The sequence below is a fragment of the Symphodus melops genome (assembly GCF_947650265.1).
Source record: "Symphodus melops genome assembly, chromosome: 19".
Lineage (NCBI taxonomy): Eukaryota > Metazoa > Chordata > Actinopteri > Labriformes > Labridae > Symphodus > Symphodus melops.
Window position 1 is genome coordinate 20,177,236 of NC_136709.1, and position 22,957 is coordinate 20,200,192.

General features: G+C 45.3%; 2 protein-coding genes across 3 annotated transcripts in view; one reads left to right on the plus strand and one right to left on the minus strand.

Annotated features, from left to right (window-relative positions):
• brf1a (BRF1 general transcription factor IIIB subunit a) overlaps positions 1-22,957 on the plus strand; it is an 81,610-nt gene that overhangs the window by 652 nt on the left and 58,001 nt on the right. For both annotated transcript variants that reach the window (XR_013781332.1, XM_079369778.1), the window contains exons 2-6: positions 1,513-1,724; positions 2,466-2,546; positions 6,581-6,754; positions 8,748-8,779; positions 15,144-15,216. Coding sequence is in view for 1 of the 2 variants with exons in the window: in XM_079369778.1 (XP_079225904.1) it covers positions 1,541-1,724; positions 2,466-2,546; positions 6,581-6,754; positions 8,748-8,779; positions 15,144-15,216 (544 nt within the window). In the remaining variant the exon portion in view is untranslated. The remainder of the gene's footprint in view (positions 1-1,512; positions 1,725-2,465; positions 2,547-6,580; positions 6,755-8,747; positions 8,780-15,143; positions 15,217-22,957) is intronic.
• Positions 16,079-21,005, minus strand: LOC306840477 (BTB/POZ domain-containing protein 6-B-like). Its single transcript, XM_079369792.1, has 4 exons — positions 19,448-21,005; positions 18,589-18,679; positions 18,222-18,340; positions 16,079-17,707 (listed from the first exon to the last, which is right to left on the minus strand). The coding sequence occupies exons 1-4, from the start codon at positions 19,858-19,860 to the stop codon at positions 16,675-16,677; spliced, it is 1,656 nt and encodes a 551-aa protein (XP_079225918.1). The 5' UTR covers positions 19,861-21,005; the 3' UTR covers positions 16,079-16,674.

Below are 22,957 nucleotides of genomic sequence, written 5' to 3' on the forward strand. Positions count from 1 at the left end.
GTAGCTAACCGGCTAATGGGAGCAGGCAGCACACTCACTGCTGCTGGTGATCAACGTCTGACCTGCACACACACTTTACCTGAGTGCATGCATCTAATCACGGTGAAGCTCCTGCATTCAGGAGATGTTAGTTCAGTGCTTGTTGTTGTTCTGGTCAACAAACATGCAGAGAATGAACATTGCTGCTCACTCCCTTTAAAAAAACAACAACAACGAAAATCTGACTTATGAAAACAAACTAAGAACTTAAACATCATGGATAATAAAATATGAACGTCCCAAAGAGAATATGCAGTTATTAAATGGGACATATTATCCCCTTTTTCACCTTTTCAAACAGTTAAAAATACTGTAAAAGTGGATTTTTTTTATATGTTCCCTTTAAGAGGCCGACCGATGAATCGATCGGTTGATACTATTGGATGATATGAGTATATCCATGGACTATCTGTATCGACTAATATAATTGCAGATATGCATCAATATTTGTAGATTTATTCACCTGTCAAATGATATTTCATTTGAATATGATTGTATCACACAAGCAGTTTTCATTTTGGCTGTCACCAGCAGAGGGCGCTGTATGGATTACAATAAGCATCATACCTCTACAGACTGTGGAGCGGTGATGCACGAACATGCACAGTTAATTTTCCAGTTGAGTGACTATCTTGTCTTCATCATATATCTCATCAACAAGTGTTTGATAACTGCGTTTGAGGTATCAAATAAACGTGTCTGTATCTATCTCGACAAATCGAGCATACCAAGCAGACAGAGAAGAACGAGTGGTGACAAAGTCCACCTGTGGCTTCACCTTAAAACTACAGCCGACAGCCAATCAACACGTACGTCCTGTGCATGCACGAGAGGAGCGGGCCGCTTTGGGTCAGCACTCGTGTTAGAGGTACAACTTGAGAATAATGTCTGACAAAAATTTGAAAAATGGCGCTGGTGTTGTCAGCCCTCGGTCTTTTAGTGGAAAAAGAAAAGAAGAGGAGGAGGCGACCAAATAAGGAGAAACGGCACTAAAAGGGTGAAAGCGTGGAGACTACAGCAGCTTGATCGAGAGGCTTTCCTGAACCTGTGTCGAGAGCTGGACATGAATCAACGCTCTGAACAGCCAATCAGGGAGCTTCTTCTCGAGGTCTCTCGTAGCTTGATGAAAGATATTGGTTTCTGAGTCCCCCCCAATATCGGTATCTGTATCGGCCCTGAAAATCCTAAAATAGCTCACTCCCGTGTTTGCAACATGCGATGTGTTTGTTGCAATTGCTCATATTGCCTGAATTTCCCTCGGGATCAATAAAGTATCGATCGATCGATCGATCGATCTAATCGCCATAACAATGAATTTGTGATTGTCCTTAGTCCTAGTTTGAGCATAGCGTCATTCAGCGATCACAATTTAAGAAACAGAATAATTAAACGTACTTTAATCTGTGCAGAGACGAGCATTGGAGAACAATGTTAAAAAAAAACCCAAAAGGTTTAATTTTCTTTTCCCATCAGGCTTTGGGGCTTCCTGCCGTGCGACACCATGAGCTCCAGGGTGTGTAAGAGCTGCGGCAGCTCGGACATCGATGTTGACCAAGCGCGCGGCGATGCCGTCTGCATGGGCTGCGGCTCCGTGCTGGAGGACAACATCATCGTGTCCGAGGTGGAGTTTGTGGAGACGGGAGGCGGAGGGTCGTCGGCTGTCGGACAGTTCGTCTCCTCAGAAGGTGAGAGGAAGGAAATGATTGACCTGTGAGAGGAAGTCTTTACCTGTTTATAACTTTATTCAGAAGATGTTTGTCTCGTCTGGTTTGGTACAACAGTTTCCTAGATGTGGGATATGTTTTGTTTTGGTTGCTGCATATCTGTGTCAAACATTTGCATCCAGACCTTCTTCGACCTAGTTTTATTTCCTGTCTTGAAGTTCTCCATCTGTCCACTAGAGGGTGCTGTCAGATCACACTACAGTGCATGTCGCTCCTTCCTCTGCTGGTCAGAGCTTATGAGATACCCATTTTATTTAATGGGTTGATTCTCACTTTTTTAAAGTATATATTTCAAGTCTGCTTTGATTTTTTTAAATGTAGTTTAGTTTAGGTTCTATTGTTATAAAAACACTTTAATTTTTACTTTCCTTGACTTTTTGTTAGTGATAAACATTTTGTCCTTGAGCGTGCACGTCCATAAATGACGGAGTGACCAATCTCAAACTGAAGCAGCGTGTTTTGTCTGTGATATCAACAGATTTTCTCTCTCTTTATGATATATATTTCTAATATACCTTTATTTGCATCGTCTAAAACTCTGAGATGACAAAGAATAAATCTCTCAGAGCACGAGGGTGACATTTGTTACAACTCGGTTATTCACCAAACTGTCATTAAAACAAAATTTTACTACGACCTATGACGGAAAAAAAGTGCACAGTCATTATTCTGTTACATTGACTGTGTGGTCTTTGTCTCCAGGTGGAGCACCAAACCCGTCTTTTGGTGACGGGCACTTCACAGGTGTGGGCAGAGAGTCCAGAGCTCAGACACTGCAGAAAGGTGAGTGAGCAGCAGAGGGCGCCACACACCACTTAATGAGTCTACAGAATCCTCTGGTGTGGTTTGTTCCTCTTTCTCACACACACACACACACACACACACACACACACACACACACACACACACACACACACACCCCTGAGCTCATGCTGATTATTTCAGCTTTTGTTTCCAGCCTAGACTTTCAAGTGTTCTGTGAAATAACTCTACAAACTGCTGAATTAGCATGCTAACGGATACATGCAGATGGTGTTTAGGATGCTCATAGTTGGTGCAATCCAGTCAAAGTTTTATATCACAGCAAAGTGTTAAAAAACAAACCTCAAGCTTAAATGTTCAGAAGGTCATGTAGAGGAGGATTTTCTACAGCATGAAGACGACGGGGTTAAAAAGGACTGTAGAGAATAAATCAGACTGAGACTATTACAGCATGGAGGATGTGTGTGTGTGTGTGAGGTGTTTCTTTTGCTTGTTTTGTCCACTGTGTATAAGTCTGTCAGGGTTAATATTGACCTCTTCATCATCCTTCACGGGCCCTTGAAGGGACCTCCAGGACCTCCTGAGTCTCCCCTGAGCTCATGCTGCTGACGCAGGACTTTGAGCTCAATAACTCTTGTTTAGAAACACGTCAACAACTTGCAGAACGAGACAAAAAAAAAAAAAAAAGCTGAGCTGAGGGTTGGCGTGCTGCCGGGCACGGAGCCAGAGCTCGTACTCCAAGCCGAGCAGCTGGTTAGCGACCGTCTGCTCCACTGATGATGTTTCAGCGATGGAGCCGCAGAGTCACAGAGCTGTCAGACTGCAGCAGACGCTGAGTAATGGGAGTGTGTGTGTGTTAGACAGTGTGGATAGGGGATTAGTTTAGTCACTGTGTGCGTGCGTGCGTGTGTGTGTGCGTGTGAGGAGATAGCAGGATGAGGATCGGGGAATTCTTCCCTTCTTTTCTGCCTGTTTAGGAGGAGATGTGCATTTTGCTCATGTGTCTGGATGGAAAGAGGCTTCATTTTTGTGATGAAGCCAGTTGTGATGGTTGTGTTTAAGTAAGGATCACATCTCTGTCTACATGAAATAGTCATTTGTAGGGATGTAAAGATCAACTATGAGGCAGGTAAAAATCGATTTAAAAGGTGTCGAGGTTTTGAACCGCAGTACTATCGTGAGTGTCAGCCGGCAGTCGAAGCATTTTTTTTTCCCAAGAAAGAAAATGAAGAGAAGTGAGAAGATAAAAGACGAGACAAAAACTGTGTGAGAAGACGGAGAACGACACGAAAAGAACAACAACATGATGCAGCGTGTAATCGACCGCACGATGAGAAGCTCCGATCACCTCCCGATCGTCTCAAGATAAATCGTGAATCGTATGTTGTGAGTTTAGTGAATTGGTGATTGACAGCAGCAGAGAAAGAGTTCCCTGCTCCTCTGCTTGTTTCCCTCTGACACTCAGAGCTGCTGGTGAAAGTCTTGTGTGAGGCCTGTGGTGAATCCACATCGACACAAACATGTCTACTTCTTACTGTTCTTTATTTTCGTCCTCAAGAAAATTTCCCCAGCAGCCGCACGCTCCTCCTCCTCCTCCTCCTCCTCCTCCTCCTCACCCACTGATTCATATCTGGGTGCCCAAACGCCCGGCGCCTCCTCCTGCCTCCGTGTGTTCGTGCATCTCTGCTCCCTCGTGTGTCGGTCCACCGTGTGCCGCCGTGTCGGCTTGATGACTGGAATTTAAATGCAGCTTTCAAAGTGGTTCCAGGCGAGATTTATGTGTGAGAACATTCATCGCCTGAGCGGTGTGAATCACAAGCTGGAGCTGCAGTGAAAACTGTGTGATTAGCATCAGCGTGGGTGTATGAGGTGCACACTAAACCAGGGGCCTGATACCAAACTGGGATTCTTTAAATTCTGATTTAAACACGACTCAAATAACTGTGATGCTGAAAGAGTTAATTTACCACTTCCTCTGCCTGTTTGGCTGGTTGTCACTCATTGGTTTTGTTGAGTCGGGACTTCACCGCGTGCCTCCGTCTCATATGAGTTGGTCCAGCCTGAGAGGAACGAGTCTCTTCTTCTCCGCTCTGTTTGTAGCGTCAGAGTTCAGTGGCTTCGTGTGTGAACAAGCAACTTCGGAAGATTCTGCCTGAAAATGTAAAAATAAAATGTATAAGGAGTGTGCATGCATGGAAACAGTTGATGTCTTCTTCTTGTTGCTACGGTCGAAATGACGATGAACTTCGGCACCTGCAGCGAATCCAAAACAAAGGTGGAAGGTCGGAGGAACTTTTAAATCCTCTCGAGGACGATCTCTCTGATATTTAACGCGATGAATAAAATCAGTTTGACTCACCAGGTCTTCTATTTTTTTGTAAATGTTTGAGTAATGGCTCCCTCGACGGCTGAATAAAAAACAGTGGAAATGCCCGCCGCCTCGGGGTGTCCCACTTTTTCTCTTCTTTACCTATTTAAAGCCTCTTATCGGGGAATCCGCTGCTTTCTGGAAGTTTCAGCTGAATAGTCACGTAAAGGTTAGGAGACTGAAGAGGCCTTATTACGGCGTGCAGCGAGTCTGCCCTACTTCCATCTGAGACGAACACTCGCGGAGAATTAGCTGGTAACGGCTTTATCTTCACTCGCAGCTTGTTCGAGCCGATGATCGATTCTGTGGCTTTCTCCAGTTCTTGTCTCTGCGTGCTTTTAAAGCTGATCTCATGCACAGGGAGCAGTTTGGGGTTCAGTGTCTCGCCCGTGGACACTGTGGCTTCAGGTGCTTGAAGGACTGCAGACTCCACCGCTGAGCCACAGCCGCCCGTGAGGTCGTGACTCCTTCTTCCTCGAGCAGGAAGTTTGTGGCGGCTCGAGTCGTCTCTCAACGTAAAGTTTCAACAAATCTCAGCTTCTTCAGGAATAATTAGAGACAGATCCAGACATTGTTTATATAGAAGCGTGCATTGATTTATGTGTGTGTGTGTGTGTGTTTGTGTGTGTGTGTGTGTGTGTGATGCTGATGTTATAAAGCGCGCTGGTTGCAGATCTGAAGGTTCGTTGAACTGAACAACATGAGCTCAGACCCTCTCAAATTCCCAGACGCTCCACATGTTTGTATGTGGAGACGTTGAGCTCATCCGAGGACACACACACACACACACACACACACACACACACACACACACACCTGCAGCTAATCTCTCTTGTATTGAGAGTTCGCCTGCTGTTACACCTGAACTGGTTTTTCGTGTGTGTGTGTGTAAAGGCAGGGCAGACACACTTGTTGCGTGTTATGCCATGGTTATACTGGTTTGTGCATACACATTTCCACGTGTGTGTGTGTGTGTGTGTGTGTGTGTGTGTGTGTGTGTGTGTGTGTGTGTGTGTGTGTGTGTGTGTGTGTGTGTGTGTGTGTGTGTGTGTGTGTGTGTGTGTGTGTGTGTGTGTGTGTGTGTGTGTGTGTGTGTGTGTGTGTGTGTGTGTGTGTGTGTGTGTGTGTGATGGATCCCTCATGCTTGTCTGCAGACGTTGATGTCCTGCTTTGATTGTTTGCGTGCTTACGTAACGACGTGTTTAAAGTGGATCAGACTAAACAACATCGATGTCTCAACCGCTGCGACATCAGATCGTGGTCATGGAGCCCTGAAGTGTAACTACAGTATATTGGAGGCCCTTGATAACCTCGCCTTTCGCACAGCCACTATGATCTGACACGTTGAATCAGCTTCTGCAGCCTGCCACTGTCGTCTCCAGTCTTTCACCCATTAGTCTCTCCGCCTCTTCTTCTTTTTCCACTAAAACACCAAGAGCTGACAACATTAGCACCATTTTCAACTTTTTATCAGACTGTATTCTCCTCTAGAAGGCTATGATATTAGTTAGAACTAAAACAAGAGAGGTTTTCTTCTCGACACTACAGGACTTCATTATGTTGTGTGTGTGTGTGTGTGTGTGTGTGTGTGTGTGTGTGTGTGTGTTTTGCACGTGTCCACCATGTGAAGTCAACCTTCTTCTATTTCTGTGAGCTGACGTGATTTGGCGTTTCTGTGTCTCTGTAGCGAAGCAGAACATCAACACCCTGGGTCACCAGCTGCAGATGAACAAGCACTGCCTGGACATGGCCTTCAACTTCTACAAGATGGCGCTCCAGAAACACCTGACCTGCGGGCGGAAGTCCATGCACGTCGTCGCCGCCTGTCTGTACATGGTGTGTCGTACGGAGGGAACGCCACGTATCCTCCCTTTACAGCCATTTCCTTTTAGTTCCTTTTTCTTTAAAGTTTGAATGTTTCATGACTTTAAAATCTCAATGATGCGTCTTCATCATCTTAACGTCTCGATTGCTCGGTTGGTCGGGCTCTATTAGTCTTATTTATCGTAGTAAAAAGGTCTAAATATCACCTGATCAAAGAGAAACTTTCCCGCAGATAAAGAAGAGACGCTTGTTATTAAACTTCACGTCTAACAGCTCGGCTAAAAGTTGGACATTAGCTGACAAAGCCACACATTAAATGAGTCCCCCTTCATCCTGAGCTGATTGAGGATGACACATCAAAGTGGGCAGGTTGTGTTTGATGTGAGCCAGCGGAGGCCGGGCCGCCCGTCACGTCTTCCTTAATGTTTCATAATCTGCTAACGGCAGCTTATTGAAGTGGAGAGTCAGGTGTCACGGTCCAGGTAATGGGACTTTTAGATTCCTCCTTTTTTTTTTTTTTTTTTTGGTCGTTAAGCAGGGTGGCTCTTTGGTGTTTTGGTACCGTCGACTCCTGACTCACATCGCCTCAGAGGATGAACGTGTTATGCAACAGCAGCACAGGACGCCCAGGATAGGTTAACCAAATGAAAGAGGGCTGAGGACGGTGTAATACCTTCCTGCTGCATTGTTTACCAGGCGTGTGTGTGTGTGTGTGTGTGTGTTAGTGTAGGCCTGTCTGTTGGTGCATGTTGGGAGGAGTGAGGCCAGGGTAAAAATAGCTCTGCTCACTTCCTCTTCCACAGCTGGGTGAGTCTGTAATGTTGTCGCAGGGGAGACTACGGACAAAGAGGAGGAAGAAGAGAGTGGAAAGAGAACACCCACTGAAGCTGCAGAATGGAAACAGACTTTCTTTACTGCGTGTGAGCATTTTTTTTACCTGCAGCCTCTCTGTCCTCCAATCAACCTTTCCCCCCTTTCTCCTCGCTTTCATCGTCCCTCTTCTCGAGTCTTTTAGAAAGCTAAACTGTCCCAGAAATGATTAAAAATCCCTCAACACTTCCCTTAAAAGCATTCAAAAACAAACATGTTGCTGAAGGATCCAGCTGTTGCAGAAGGAACGGGATGAATGACAAAAAAAAAAATCTCTCCAGAATAAGAATCCACAACAGTGAAATATGAGAAACAAGATCAACTGAAACTAGTTTTTGAGAGAACATTTTAGGAGAGGAGATCAGGGATGACATGCGGTAAATGTTAAACACATTTCTTTAGATATTTAAAACCCATAGTGAGTTTTTCTTCCTTGTGCTCAAAAGAAGTTCCATGTTTTTTCCTCACTTCACCCCCCAGATGTGTCGGGGGATCTGTTGTCGTTTATTTCCCTCAATTGGGGGGTTGGGGGGAGGTGTGGGGGGGAGGTGTGGGGGGTCTTTAATCTCCAGACGGCGTGCGCTGGGATTATCTTTTCCATTTCATCTGCGCTCCGGCTAATTCCATTGTGAGGCCTTTTGAGAGGAGCCACAAAGCTAACTAATCCAGCCTGGAGACAGGTGCATCCGTCACCACGGCGACCAGTGTGTCCAAGCAGGGCCAGCCACTGAGAGGGATGGAAATGTCCAGTGTGTGTGTTGTGAGGCAGCAGGTCCTTCAGAGTCGTCTGGTCAGAGGTGACGGTGTCTGAATCTCAGTACATTTACTGACACAGCTGCCGGAGCTCCACGGGTCTCATTTTTTCTAATTTATTTTTTGTCAACAAAACACAGATGCTTCATTGCGATTCTTTTGAAAAGTTTTCGACTCGTGTGTTGTGCAGACTGATCGCTCGCTGGTTTGAATTGTTCAAATTAAACGAAAGTGATCAATCTTGCAAATGTCACGATGTGTTCTCGCATACTTATTTCAAACTATGAAGAGACTTTATCACAAATGAATGTAAGTTACTGTTACCACAGTGTGATACGATTTGATTTGCTCTAACAAAAGTCATTTCAAACTCCAGTTTACTTCCCTTCACTCCACGTCTTCCTCAGACATGCTGCTGGATCTCAGTGATATCCTCCAGGTACGTTACAAGACTGCACTCACCAACATGAACACTCACAATTAGCACAATTACGAGGTAGCGTCTTCTTTTCTGGAACATTCATTTTGGGGCTTTTTATTCCTTTATTTTTTTAAGACAGGACAGTGGATTAGAGTCAGGAATCAGGGAGAGAGAGAGAGAGAGTGAGTGGGAAAAGGAGGCACAGGTTGGATTCAAACCCGGGCCGCCCGCACTAACCGCTAGACTGTCGGTGCCTCAAACGCCTCGTCGTTCTCTGACCAACAATCCAATTTAAATTTATAAGAAAATGAGAAACAGAGATTTCAAATTAAAAGCCTTACCTTTATGCTATCTCAGTTTTTAAATTTGTTCTGAAAAGGAGTCTGTGCAGTCATTTAAGCTGTTCGTCATGCAATACTTATCAAAACACTCGGGGTTAAATAAATCGAGTCTGTCCCGTGTCTTCTGTAAAAAAAAAAAAAAAAAAAAGCAGTTTGAAAAGCACTTAGAAGAGAAGAAGTTAAAATAACTTTGCAGGACTTTAAGGACAACCTTTCTAATACTCTTTAATTCGATGCCCACAAGGTAAGAGCTGCCACTTAAATACACACTCGTCCCACTCGCCACAAGTCCCATAATGCATCTCTGCCTAACCACTCAGCCCTGCAGTCATCCTGCTTTCAGACTTCCTCCCGTGTAATTAAACCTGAGTCGTGTGTGCGCGCGTGTAAATTTAGAAAGCCCTCCATTTGTCTGCATATTTAATGGCAGCCGCCTCATCGTGAGTCAGGGGTGTGGTGCTGCACCGCGAGGTGCTGGGACATTTCTCAGAGTCACAGCTGGTGGGGGGCTTTTATTTTTATGCACCCAGCTGTCCTGGAGCCGGGGCCCCTCCCCCACCATCATCCCCACCCAGGCATGAGGAGACTGGGAGTGGATCTGGAGTGGATTCTGGGGTGGGTGTGGTTGTTAAAGGTTTAGCATTTAGGCTGCTGCTGCACCACTCGTTATAATGACCCACTCCCAGGCCACTTGTTCTGCGCCGCATTGTTTGGATGAATGGGGGCCTTCGGCAGTCTGTGCTACATACTTACTCAAGTAGAAGAAGCGTATCGGTCGGGGGCTGGATCAATACTGGCCGCAAATATCAGCTGTTCTCTGCTTCTGATGTGACGAGGCGCTCCCATTCGATCACACCCTCATAACGTGATGCATATCTGTGCACACATGCAGAGTTTCAGACCGACAGGTGCTTTGGGAAGTGAACATTCAGAGAGTTTTTCCACGCTGTCCACAAATTCAATAACTCTGTTTCAGTCCCCCGCACCCCCTGATGCCGGTTTTGTAATTTATTGAAAGCTTTCAATTATTTCCCAGCACAGGCGTCCTTTGCTCGAGCTGCAATTCCCTGTTTCCTGGATTGTCATGCTAGCAGGCTAATGTTAGCACACTTTGGTTAGCTCGTAGCTTCACACTGAACATAAATTGAGACAGAATGACAGAGATCTAAAGACACTTACATGACATCCAAATAAGCAGTCAGTATGTTCATCTTCTTTCCTCTATCCTTGACTAAAACAGTTTTATATGTAAGGCCGACCCGTCCGTGTAAACATGATGTAAACGCAGCTCAAACAGCAACACAGCTGGTGGGCCTCGAGCTTCTCACTCACTGTAAACAGTCAGGACTCAGAGACACATTTACAGAGAATAGAAACAAAACTCTCCATCTGCTTAAAGATGACGATAACGATGTCTTTCAAAGATTCTGATTAAATTCTGCAGCCAATCACAGTCGGCTGTGTATTTCTTCTCAGGTAAGATGATCCAGGTTCAGTAGAGGAGAGCTGTGCATCTCCACTTTGGCTCATATTTCCCAAATGTGGATTTAACTAATCAGATAACCGAGCGTGCATCTGTTGAATATCAGCATTAAATGGAGTCCTGCACCGTGTCGTCCTCTTTGCAGACTTGTTGACAGCAGCTGTTCATGTTCGGCCCTCAGTCATACGAGTCCCATCAGGAATCCTATTAATTGAAAGTTGTTTTTTTTTTTCTTCCTCCTTGAACCGTCTGTCACCGTCTCGACACCTGTTGAGAGCGAGCTGCGAAGTATCGAGTGACCGCTCAGTGTTTTTGATGGGAGAAAGTTTGGAGTCGACCTTCGACCCGGAAAGTTTCACTTAGCGCCGCAGCGGAGAGCGGGATTAAGTTCTCCTCAGGTTCCCTGTTTCTCCTCCTTTCTGCCAACAGTTCAAAGTGAGGATTAGATCTGACTCTTAAGACAGATCAGTCTCCATCCCACTGAGTCCTCACATCATGTTAGGGGGAGGAGAAGATTTCAGACCGTCTCAAATTCACCTCCTCGTGTGCAGTTACAACAGCTCTGCAGTGCTGCTTTAAAGCGTAAAGGTGTAAAACGTTATACTCTTGTTACATCAAATCAAGCGTGAAAGTCTTAAACGCCAGGGCCTTCAGAGCCCAAAAACAAATCTGTTATTTTAATGATCCAAGGGAACTGAAAATGATTTTTTTTGCCATTTAGTCGGAGGAGACGAGATCAGGAGCGCCACTCTTGGCTGGAGTGTGAAAGTTTAAAGGACACATCATTTAAAACAACGCAGAGACGAGCATGTTTCAGCCAAGAGCCGCTCCACTGAAACACGCTGCCATCTTTTAGAATATCAGAATTTAATACTTCTACGACTGTGTCCTAAAAAAGGTGCGCAGGATGCGTTTATGAAGTAATTCGATACATTTCTGCTAAATTTAACCGGTCATGTTTCTTCATCATGAGACTAGAGTCAGAACATTTGTGCAAACTATTTCCATTCAGACGTCCATCAATATCTTCACATCCTTTTCTTCACAATAAAAAACAATCTCTAATAAAAATATACATAATGCCTATAAACGAGTATTAAATGCATCAGAATCTGCAAGAAAACTCCAAACTGTCTGAATTTGCGCCGATGCATTCACGATGCTCTGTACGAAAATATCCCCGACCTATTAGTCGGCTTCAGACGCTAAATGCTCTGCTGTTTCCCAGCTCGTCGCTCACCGTGTCTTTTTTCTCCCAGTAATGCTGCCTGCTGTTTCTGGAGGGAAGGTCGATGAGACTGAAACCCAACCGTGCAAACAATTATCAAACAACCTCCACTTGAATTTTCTCTAAAAAGTCAACAAGACATACATTTGATCTTAAAGCATGGCGCACAATTTAACCTGCTCGAACCTACACAGTCCAATGAAGGTGGTTTATACTGCAACTGGAGTGCTTATAAGACAGGACAGTTGAAACCCTGACTCTGTTGACGTCTGTACCTTTGGTTCAGTTTGATGCTCTGCACATGTTGCTTGTTTCAGTAAACCTCAAAAGATTACTTGGTGCAGCTGAAACACGCTGTAAAGATCATTGTTTTGTTCCCACGTTGTTGTAGACCAACAATCGTGACTTATCAGCTTCCTGTAAACGGTCTCGCTCAGTCCCGCTCTTCTCCTCTGCCCCCATTTTTACTGTTGTGTACAAATTCCTTGCTGGAATCCACTTCCAAGAATAGCAGAGGGAGCATCTGCGTCCCCGTCCGACTCCAGAGGGGGCTGAGAGCAAGAGTCCGTCTGTCTGCTCCCAAAACTCCCCGGTCTTACCCCCGCAGGTCCAGAGCAGTCTGTCTGCAGGAATGACAGAGATCTGACCCGAGTTCACGACCCCGTCCTGCAGCTTTCACTGCCGTCTGCTGCAGCTTTCAGCCGTGACCCCACTAAAAACTGGATTCTGGGGCTGTAATGCAGATAACTCACGGAGAAAATGATAGATGTGCACTCCCGAGGCTTTGTTACTCAGCATCAGATCCTTTCAGATAGTGTGTGTGTGTGTGTGTGTGTAGAGAGGGAGGGGGGGTCAGAGGGTCCCACAATTTACTGCTGAGCCTTCTGGAGGTGTTGTGTGTTAAAAACAATGAAACATCTGTGACGGGAGGGGCACAGTGATAACCCTGCTGACACGCTCGCCCATCCTGCTTTCCCTCCAACAAAGAACACATCCCAGTTTTATCTACACAAGACACCACCTCATCAGAAGCTGTATCTGATACTGAGAGAGAGAAAAGTGTTTCCCCAGCTGATCAGTTTGAAGCTGTAGAAATGAGGTGCAGGCGAGACACTTTGTAAAGAAAAGAAAAAAAGCATGCAACAGAAAACATCCCTGATGTCTGAAACAAACCCAGAAGGTATCAGAAAGGCTCAATCTGAACTTGTCAGCATCTTAAGTGTGATCACTTGCTTCCAGTCGGCTGAGATGATATTTCAGAAATGTTTTCTAGTTGGTTTTCTCACCCTGAAGTACAGAATCAAACCAAGGACAAACATCCATACCTTTTTGTTTTACCCTGTTTTCCTGAGAGAGCGAAGCCTTTCTCTTTGTTTTCTCAAGATCTCCACTTCGGCCCCGAGTCCACCTCGCGTTTTCTTTCTGTTAAGAAAAGCGCTGGCAACAAAAATGGAAGCACTGAAAAGTGGAACGATTTTCTACTTAGTGCTTTGAGCAGCCTCAAAAAAAAAAAAAAAAAAAAAAAGGCTGAGAGCTCAGAAGAAAAGAGGCCGGGCGCTTCGCTTCTTCTCCACGCTTCCTGCTGCGAACGCTCTCTCCTCATTGGCTCTCAGGCCTTACCCGAACATCTTGTGAGAGACATATTTTTATGGTGCTTCATCTCCGACTTCCCCCGACGATGCTGAGTGATGGGATGCACAGACTTTGATACCAAAAAACCCATCACGTTGTAAAATCTCGATTTTTTTTTTAATTTTTTTTTTTTATTATAAGTTCAGCTGAGACGAGTCAGGCTGAAGTTTTAGTTTCAGACACGGGACCTGAAAGTCAGTCGAAGCAAATCTCTAAAATGCCAGTAGAGCAGTTTAAACTCCCAAAAGGGCACATGACGATTAGAGCTATAAAATGGGGGTTCTTTGGAGTATAAAACTGTGAACCTCACAGCGCTGACAACACAAGCAGCCATTCAGGAACATTACAGAAATAGAAAGTTGTAAAATATCCAGGCCTGATGGATTTAAAGATGTTATCACCAAAATATCTAAACACAGGAATAATCAGCATTAAGGGCTGGCCTGAGCCCGAGGCGGCTTCGATGAATTCTTTTTTTTTTTTTAGGAACAGTCTGCCCCCGTCTTAAAGACATCCAGTCAGATATCCTAAAAAAACAAACAAAGGCTCCTTGAAAGAAAGATACTTGGAGAACAGACGTATTTTTATAGTCCGAATGATCGCTCTCCTATGTTTAGGCTTAAAAGAAGTTGCCATTTTTGAAAATATCAAATTAAAAACAATTTGATGAGGTGCCAATAAGAACGCACGCCTCGTGTTCAGAGGCTGTGACCCTCGAAGCATGCCGTCCGGGTTCGATTCTGACCCCTGGTTCCCTTCTCACATGACGTTCCCCTCGACCTCTGACTCTCTCTTCACTGTCTCTTCATTAAAGCCCCAAATAAAACCTTTAAAAACAGTTTGATGAAATAATCAAGTCAGTCGGTTTCAGTTTGAAGCTCAGACAGAACAAAGAGATGAAGCAAAACGAGACTAGTATGAGTCCTTAATCCAGATGTTGACCCAGTTTTTAGTTGTTTCTGAAATAATTACTTTTATACCTCAAATCTCAGCCTATAAAAAATCTTTCTGCTGAGCTCTTTTGGAGAAACCCTTGAAACTGCTTGTGTAAGTGTTTGCCCTTGACTTGATAATAGTAATTGTTGAGCACAGATGGAGTCCTGCGCCTCCTCTTGTGAAGCGTTAAAACGTCGTCTTGGAAGAAAAAACTGTGCAGGATTGGTCAGATCTGTAATTTAGATACAGGAAATCAATCTGATGCACGAAGACGCTTTGAGAAGGATGACTGAGCGAGCGGCAGAGATTTGTGAGGACAAATTAAAAGACAGAGCTGTAAGGTTCAGAAGAGAGAGAGAGAGACAGAGAAAAAAAAGCATCTCTCAAATAGCTGGGAGCTCGGCGTTTAATCGCACATATTGAGGTGAAATGTTCCACAACCTTCAGGTCCATTATGTAACCAGAGCACTCAACCTGACGATGACATAACAGCCTTATTTCATCTCCTAATCGTGTGTTTCTCTCTCAAACACGCCACTCACCCTCCGTTATCCAACCCCCCCTCCACCCTCTTATTTTCTTTAAATTCACACTGATCCTCAGGATGTAATTCTTTAAGTGGCTTTCATCACTCTCACTTCGGTCTCGAATCAAATCCAGTCAGAACATTAGACTTAAAGAGCATCACAAGGTTTTCGTTTCACTCTGCAGGTAAACATTTATGTGTAATCTGTTTTTCATGACCACTGCTCCCCTCCACAGGTGAACGTCTACGTGTTGGGAAAAACCTTCCTGGTGCTGGCCCGAGAACTCTGCATCAACGCTCCTGCAATAGGTACGCAGCGTGTTTGCCTTCTTCTCTTTACACGCACGTAGTTTGACCCTCCTGCAGACGCGTGTTGAGGATTAGCATGTGTGCTAAAACATTCAAACAATGCATCCAACGTGATCTATCCAAGGAAGCATCGAGTCTTTCTTCTGCCAGGAAATAAAGAATAAAACGTTCACCACATTTCTCAGAGCTCATGCTGAAATCTTTAAAAGTAAAGAAAAAAAAATCCAAATTAAATTGAACTCTTTTTTTTTTTTTTTTGAGCTAGAACCAGAGTTTTGTGTTTGTGTTCAGTATTTGCTTTATAACTGTCTTAAAAAGACTCCAGGGATTCAATCTTGAGCTTCTTTATCGTTTGGGAACTTCAGAGAGAAATGTTGATTGACATAAAGAGGGAACTGTCTGAATCATGATGCAGCAGAATCACACCCACTCGTATCACCAACCAAACTGCTGTAGGTCCCAGCACTAAACGTTAAAGGGCCTTGTGATGCAGGTTCAACTCTGTATTTAAAGGATGTATGAGATCAGACTCTGTCCCTCGGGTCAGGAGTAGAAAACTGACACCAGAGCCGGATCTCTCTCTCTCTCTTTTTTTTGTCTTATCACTCTGATTTTCCAACAAAAAAATGAATAAGTCCTCATTTTGAAAAAGGAATCCTGCTTCAGGGCCACCATGACGCCTTGAGGCACCCTCACTGTACATGACAACCTGTAAGTGATCCACCTGAGGCTGAAAGAACTTCCTGTTCCCATCACACTGTGGTGTAGTTCACGCTGGAGTAACCAGAGGGCGCTGCAGGCCCTCCAATCCCCACACTCCCCTCACCCAGGCCCCTCAATGATGTGACATGTGCAACTCGACTCACATTAGAACCTTTATGTTTTATCATCAGGTGTATAAGCATTCTCGTACAGAACACATCTGGTCATCTTTAACAGCATCAAGCTGCTAACAGTTCAATTGTATTTTACAAAAAGACACAATTTTTCCGAGGCCGTCCTCTGAAGTGCAAAACCACAAGATCTCTACTTTTTTTTTTTTTTGCATTTAGAATCATAACACTACATAAATTCTGCTCCTCGTCTAATTCAGCTGCTCACACTCTAGCAACAACATCGTATATAGTCTTGCAATGACACAATTTGAAGCAGTCCCTATTTATTCCAGTTGTGGAGCTCAGCTTGATTACATAACCACAAATCACCGTGTTGTGTTGTTTCTACAGCAGCCGCAGCCTTTGAACGCAGGCATCAGAGCGAATAACGTTAACCGAGAGTTTAAATAAGAAAAATAACATTAAATTAAATAAGATAAAAGAACAGCTCCTTGGCTTTTAAAATAGTCTCTCAAAGAACTAACCAGGCCATTTAGTGTGACGTTAGTCAAGTGTCTTTAATGCTACATTACTTTGAAGGCTGGGAGGCCAGGATAATTTCCATCAGCAGTCCGAGAGCAGCTTATGCATAGAACACGAGCTCGGGGATCTGTCCTCCCTGTACTCCGGTCCCGTTGGTGCTGTCGGAGGAGCACTGGAATTGAAATGTCACCTTCCCGCACTGCACCTCCGTCATGCCCTCCTGACCAAAATAGCTCAGCTCGTTCCCGTCCAGCACGGCGCTCACCGTGTAGAAGGCGTCCTGCTCCACCTGAACAGGGTGCTCGAACCACACCGGGAACGTGCTGCTCGACCCGTCCGACACAAACTTTGTCAGGTTCTGCGCCAAGGTCACCCCCTGTCTCTTCAGTTCGATTTTGACGCTGTACTCGGCTTTGCCCCCGCTCGAGCCGTACAGCCCCAAACCGGCGATAAAGATCCTCTTGTCCACCGCGAACTGGATGCTGTCACAGCGGCCTCGATAACGCCACTGATTGCTCCTGTAGGCCGAGGACTGAAAGCGGTGGCACCTCTGAGGCGACAAGCCCTGCCTCGCAGTCAGAGGGAAGTCCAGTTCGGGTTTTTTAGCCGCAGTGTACCACAGGAAAACGTTGTGCGTCTCCTCCAGTGTAAGGATGTCACATTGCGCAGCTCCGTCCGCAAACTCCTCCAGGCTCATGGAGGGGATGCGCACCAAGAACAGCGCCTTGCCGAGCACTTCTCTCTTGTTGCGGGTGGTCGGTCCCAAACACTGCCTCTTGCACTCGGCGGCGGCCCAGTTCATGACGGCCTCGAACACCACCACCTCCTTGGTGTTGAGCGTCTCCCTCCGCAGGATGATCTCCAGCGTCTGCAGGTCGATCTCGCAGAAGCCCTCGGAGCACAGCGCCAGCTCGGCCTGAGCGTCGATCACCTCCCAGCAGCGCTGCGTCAACTCGGGCTCCTCGAAGAGGCGGCTCTGGGACAGCAGCACGCAGGCGTTCTTCGCCTCCAGGCTCGTTTCCAGGAAGGTGACGCAGGCCTTGGCCAGTGCAGGAACAATGTACTTCTTGGCAGCATACAGGGTGGCCAGCACCGTGTCTGCCTCCAGGTCGATCTCATCGCTGTACATATACCTGCAAGATGGAAAATGACCTTTAAGCAGCTGTGCATGAACAGACGGGTTTTTCTCACTTAACTAAATGTCCAACAAATAACAGAGGAAATAAAAGTCCCGGTCGTCTGCTTTTCTTCTCATTGTAAGAAGACTTCACACATCCTACCCTTTTCTCAGAAGGCCTCACACTTTAAGAGTGTTTGGTGCTGGCTTAGCGATTCAGCTGAATGAGCAACAAAGGCCGGTTATTTATAACCACTAGTCAGCATATGTTCCCCTCCAAGAAAATGATCGGGCTGTGGATGCGTAAAAGGGAAGAAAAAAAATGTTTGTAGTTGGACGAAGAGCTCTGAGAAAACCAGCAATTACAGAGCAGCGTGCTGCTGCCACTGCTCTCTGGCGCTCGGAGCATTTTGGCATTCGCCTCTGCTTAGCGTTGGATGAGTAATAATATGCTTTGAAGTGACACTGACTGCGCTTGTCATCTCGCCTTCTGGTCGGCCGTGTGTGAGAGGGGATGGTGAGTGGCTTACTTCAGCAGAATTAGAAAAGCAGCAGGTTCCACATCTGGGATATGGATCTCAGACTCCTCCTCCGCCAGATCGCCATAAAACATTGCACAGAAGACGGAGCTTCCCACGGCTAGCACATACTAAGAGAGAGAGAGAGAGAGGGAGAGAGGAGCAGACAGATGCGTCAGAGACACATGCAAACAGAATGACTCTTCTTTGACGAGTTCAAGAAAGGAGCAGCACAGACATTCAGCACCTCTCTATTTATCCAGCTAACGTCTAAATCCAACAACGTGGTCTATTATCTCTTTGCTTCTTTTTTTATTTATGGAAAAAAATCCTGAAAAAGAAAATTCAAACAAGAGGTGAAATATCTTTTTTTTTTTACCTTGTGTGCTGGAACCTTCTGCGATGCCCCCCTGGGACCGACGATGAAGTGGACATCAGCCATGAGCTCATTATTAAACATCAGTGCGTTCCTAAAAAAAAAAAGAAAGCAGAGCAGGTTTCACCAACAAGCCTCAATCATGTATTGTATAACATCAAGTCCTCCCACACTCTTTTTGCCTGGAGACACTGGTTATTTTCATATATTATGGGGAGGAGGTAGGAGTAGTTGTGGGGCAGAAACTCGCATGTATTTTAATTTTGGAGGAATCTACCCACTTTTGTCCTAAAGTTAGCACTTGTGGATTGTGGGGGAAAATACCCGATCACACCTTTCAAACACTCAATGCAGACATCTGGTTCAAACAATGCTGAACAGAAATGTTAACAAGGAAGACTGAGACATTTCAGCCTAAAAAGGATATTACCATTATAAGTTATTTAAATGGCTGCATGTTGATTGAATTGTTGCAGGTCCCAGCATGCAACCTGAGTTACACTACTGTGCTCATTTAAATGTGAAAAGCTCAGGAACTTAGCATGTAGCTGCTGCTGATGGTTTGTGAAAAACTGAAATACTACTTATTAGAATCAACAGAATGAGAGTAAAACTGGCAAAATGCGACCTAAAATGTATTAAATTATGCATATTGAAGTTTTTAGGGTGTCCTTCAGAAAACTTCACCTCACAGTAGAGTGACCTTGCTTCACTTCATGCCTGCTTTTTATGCCTTTTTAGTAGGAATATCCTATAATAGCATAAAGCTAACTTGCTGTTTGCTTTAAAGATAGTTTTTGTTCACTGATTCAGTCTTCTCTGGCAGGTTGGGACACATTTTGCACGGGGGGGGGTCTCTTACCTCTCTCTCAGTGTGGGGTGGCTGCACTGCCAGCTGGGTGGATCTACGTTGTTGTTGTTGATGTTTTGCTGGGTGGTCGGGGTGGTCGCCGCGCTGCTGCTGCTGCTGCTGCTGGCCTGGCTCACCTGCACCTCCTTGGTCTTCTCGGTGTCCGCCACCGTGGTGCCGTTGTTGGACAGATTGGTGTTGTTGGTGTTGGCAGGGTACAGCTCCGCAGCCATCTTCTCCTTCTGTTGCTGCTGCTTCTTCTTGCTCGTCAGGGACAGGGTCAGGATCTCATAACATACCGGCAGCCTGCCCGGGAGCTTGCCGACCTTCTTGGACTTTTTCAGTGTTTCTGGAAGTAGGAGCAGATAAGTCAAACACCTCATGATCCGGCCATGATGGAGTAACCTGCAGTCTGCCGTGGGCATCGGCACAATCAGCTGCTCTTCTTCTCCTTCGCGTTAGGATCCCGCTGTGAACCGAATCACTCACTTCTTCTACTGACAGCACGGTGGGAATTCAACTCCTTCAAATCTGCATCGACAGTGAACTTAAAGCAACATAAAAAAACATAAATATCCAGTCGTGGTGGAGTGCGCTTTTTCCTCCTCTTCCAACTTAAAGCACAGTCTGTTTCCTGTCTGCTCAGCTCATCCTCTCCGGACTGACAAATGTCCGCTGAGCGTCGCTTGTTTTCCCTTTTCCAGCGAGTGGGGTAATCCGGATAGTCGCAGCTGGTATTCAAGTCCTTCCTATTTTTTTTTTTTTATTCTCACCCCGCCTCTGCGTTAATCCTCTCAGATATTTGTCCCCCTTCTTTCTCCAAACGAGCTGTCGGTCGACCGAGACGAAGCCTGCAGCCGCGCACATCCGAGGTAAACAGTCATTTGTCGGGAGTTTTCAGCGTCCGCTTCATTTTTTTCTGCGTTTTCTCTCTCTCTCTCTCTCTCTCTCTCGTCGTGATCTACTCGGACAGCCCAGGGCTCGCCGAGGACCAATCAGATCCGCTCTGTGCTGTGACGTCAGGAGATAGGAGCGCCTCCCACAGCAGCTCCGCAGAGTGCGTCACCAGCTGCCGCCCCGCCCCCCCTCAGTCCCGCTGATTAGACCCGGTGGTGGGATAAAAATAAAATTAAAAATAAGGTCGGCTGAATATGACCCTCCAGCCCGTCAGAGGAAGTCCTCAAAGCGTTTCTGTTAAGCTCAAATTGTTTTAGTAACGTGGAGAAATAGAAAGTGCTGCTGTAGACATAATAAAACAAAGTTAAAGTAAAAAAGGAAGCTCTAAGCGGGCTATTACCATCATATTACAGTTTTATAAAGTTATCACCCTTATTATCCATGACATTAGTCACAATTATTATTGCTTTTTAAATATGAGTCCTATCACACATTTAACTTTATTGTCATTATTTTTTTAAAACAGAAAGATTACTCTATATCCTTTTAAATATATAACAAATGTTCAGTGGAAAAGAAAAACAATGTGAGCACTTGTGGTGGTCTTCAAACTAGTATTCAATGACTCATTCAGTCTTGGTCTCAAAACCGGTTTAGAGATGAGCATTTTTACTCGGTCTCTGACTGGGCTGACTACAGATTTTAAATCAAGGCAGATCAAGACCACAGCTGATAGGCTATTTTTCCTCATCATTTTTGTGATTAGAAAGGAAACGCCTCTTTCTTTAAAAGAAATCACTTTAATTCATTCACAACTTGATTTTTATTTCCATCCCCTCTTTTTATGGCTCTGCCCTGGTCTTGGTCTTGGACTTGGTCTTGACTCGGCCTCAATCCTTTCCTGTCTTGGTCTTGTCTTGATCTCGGAGGACTCTGGTTCTCGGGTATCTCTTGGTCCGGGTTAGTGTGGTCTTGACTGCAACACCACCTCAAACTACAATGGAAGAAAACTTAAGAGCAAAAGATGAGGGTCTAGATGATCCAGGTCTAGGCACTCAGGATGCAGCCTTTAACAAACACACATATTGTTTCGTCCCTTCTGTCTTATAATGTTGTTGTTCTTGTGTTTTTTTTGTGATCGTGAAATCGATCTCTCACATTTAAAGGTGTCATTGTGTGACAACAATAGTGTTTTCCTTTGAACTCCTGAGAGACTCATATTTCAAGAGCAGTGGATCTCAGGAGTTTAAAGTAAAAAGACACAAAGTAGACCAGTGTTTTTTTAGAGTGGGGGTTGCGAGGGGGGGGGGGGGGGGGGGGGGGACACAAGGGGGGGTCCCTGAAAGACAACAGTAAAATCAACTCACATAAATTTATGAAAGTTACATTTTATGATATTTAATGTGACTAAATCGATGTAGAAGTTGTTTGTCGAGGACGAAGGAAGGAACTTTTGCAAGAGGGGGGTCCACAGCAGAGGCTGATGCTATATGGGGGTCCTTGGCATGACAAAGGTTTTGAACTATGAATTCCACCACCCCCACTTTGTTGTCCAAGGATCCTCCATCAGATGGGATTCTGTGTTCTAGATTTATTACAGAAAGCGTGAAATCCCAATGAGCATGCGTGTGTCATTGTGGCACTTTTAGATAGAATTAGACTTCCTGTTACCCCCCTTCAAGGATCCCTCGAGGTCCTCAGAAGCCACTTTGAAAACCAGTGGCCCAGAAAAATGTTGATAAAATGATTTGATTTGAAAGGCTTCAAATTCATCAAAACAGAACGAATGATACCAAGCTGTGAGTTTGAGCACGATGCCCGATGCTGGTGTCGATGTAGAGACGGCGGCGTAGTCCGTCCATGATCATTCATTACGTGGTCTCTAAACACAAACACACAGCTAATGCTTAAAAACACCTTAAAATATACACAAGCAACTTCAGCAGAACACTGAAACTTATTTGAAGTGCGACGGAGCAAATTCCAACGACAACCAACCACACAGAGGACTTCAGCGTTTTAGTTTTCAAACTGGCACCAAACTCTCCAAGGTTTTTACTCCGACTGTTTCCTGCCAGCCTCTCCGTGTGCAGCCTGAGCGAGCCCATGTGAGAACGCAGCAGGAAATATTTAGAACAAATATTTATATCCTATCACCGGCTCACCAGTATAGACTGTATCCACACGACTGAGTCGATGTCCGTGCACGTAATGAAACCTCTTCATCATGTTTTCTGCTTACCAGTATGGAAATGTATACGCTACTTCTGCGTCCTCTCGTCAAACCTCAGGTGACCCCCCCCCCCCCCCCCCCCCCCCCCCCCCCGATTGAGTTCATTCCCTGTATTAGGTCACGTTTGGATCAGAGAAGAACAGACCAATACATGCAGCCAAAAAATAGACCAGAATCCATCACAGTTCAGAGTTAGTTTGGGTTTTTTTAAAGAAAGGGCGCAGCGTCCCCGCCGCAGAATGATAACACTTTAATGCTATTCATGCGTCCCCGCTCCTGCGTTTGATTGAAAGCAGCGAGTTCACGGCCTCTCTCTCGGGGTGGTCGGAGCAATTCTGGGGAAAAGTGCGGAGCAGAAGTAGAAGTAGGCGAGGCCGGTCGAGGTAAAGTGG

What these genes read in the sequence shown, in the direction of transcription:
- LOC306840477 (XM_079369792.1), bottom strand. Translation starts at nt 19,860, where the DNA reads ATGCCCACGGCAGACTGCAGGTTACTCCATCATGGCCGGATCATGAGG. An exon ending in CACCCCACACTGAGAGAGAG is followed by an intron (nt 18,680 to 19,447) that starts GTAAGAGACCCC and finishes TTTTTTTTTTAG; the next exon opens with GAACGCACTGATGTTTAATA. An exon ending in AGAAGGTTCCAGCACACAAG is followed by an intron (nt 18,341 to 18,588) that starts GTAAAAAAAAAA and finishes TCTCTCTCTTAG; the next exon opens with TATGTGCTAGCCGTGGGAAG.